The 590-nt window shown below is 50.5% G+C and overlaps 1 protein-coding gene across 1 annotated transcript in view; it reads left to right on the plus strand.

The window, feature by feature from the left end:
- Positions 1-131: 131 nt before the first annotated feature.
- LOC107577485 (metabotropic glutamate receptor 5-like) overlaps positions 132-590 on the plus strand; it is a gene marked incomplete at both ends in the record, with an annotated part of 4741 nt that continues 4282 nt past the window's right edge. Inside the window, one exon of the mRNA XM_016263553.1 lies at positions 132-588. Coding sequence (XP_016119039.1) covers positions 132-588 — 457 coding nt within the window. The remainder of the gene's footprint in view (positions 589-590) is intronic.

The raw sequence follows: 590 nt of genomic DNA on the forward strand, positions 1-590 counted from the left end.
TACAGGTCTGGGTGTTAAATGCATTAATAATTTTAACATTCTTTTTTCCATAATAAATCGCACCAAATGAATGTGTTCATTTGTAATTACTAGTAATTACATTAACGTCTTTTCAAATTCATGTCCCTCAGGCTGTGAGCCAATCCCGGTGCAGTACCTTCTGTGGGGAGATCCTGAGCCGATCGCAGCTGTGGTCTTCGCCTGCCTTGGCCTGCTCGCTACCATCTTCGTCACTTTAGTCTTCATCAGGTTCCACGATACGCCGGTGGTGAAGTCCTCCAGCAGAGAGCTGTGCTTCATCATCCTGGCTGGCATCTGTTTGGGGTACCTGTGTACGTTCTGCCTCATCGCCAAACCGCACGTGGCCTACTGTTACTTGCAGAGGTTGGGAATAGGGCTCTCGCCCGCCATGAGCTACTCCGCTCTGGTCACCAAAACCAATCGCATTGCTCGCATCCTTGCGGGCAGCAAGAAGAAGATCTGCACCAAGAAGCCTCGTTTCATGAGCGCCTGCGCCCAGCTGGTCATCGCCTTCATCCTGATCTTGATTCAGCTGGGCATCATCGTGGCGCTCTTCATCATGGAACCTC

Source organism: Sinocyclocheilus grahami, unplaced genomic scaffold, assembly GCF_001515645.1.
Source record: "Sinocyclocheilus grahami isolate Dianchi unplaced genomic scaffold, SAMN03320097.WGS_v1.1 scaffold6193.1, whole genome shotgun sequence".
NCBI lineage: Eukaryota > Metazoa > Chordata > Actinopteri > Cypriniformes > Cyprinidae > Sinocyclocheilus > Sinocyclocheilus grahami.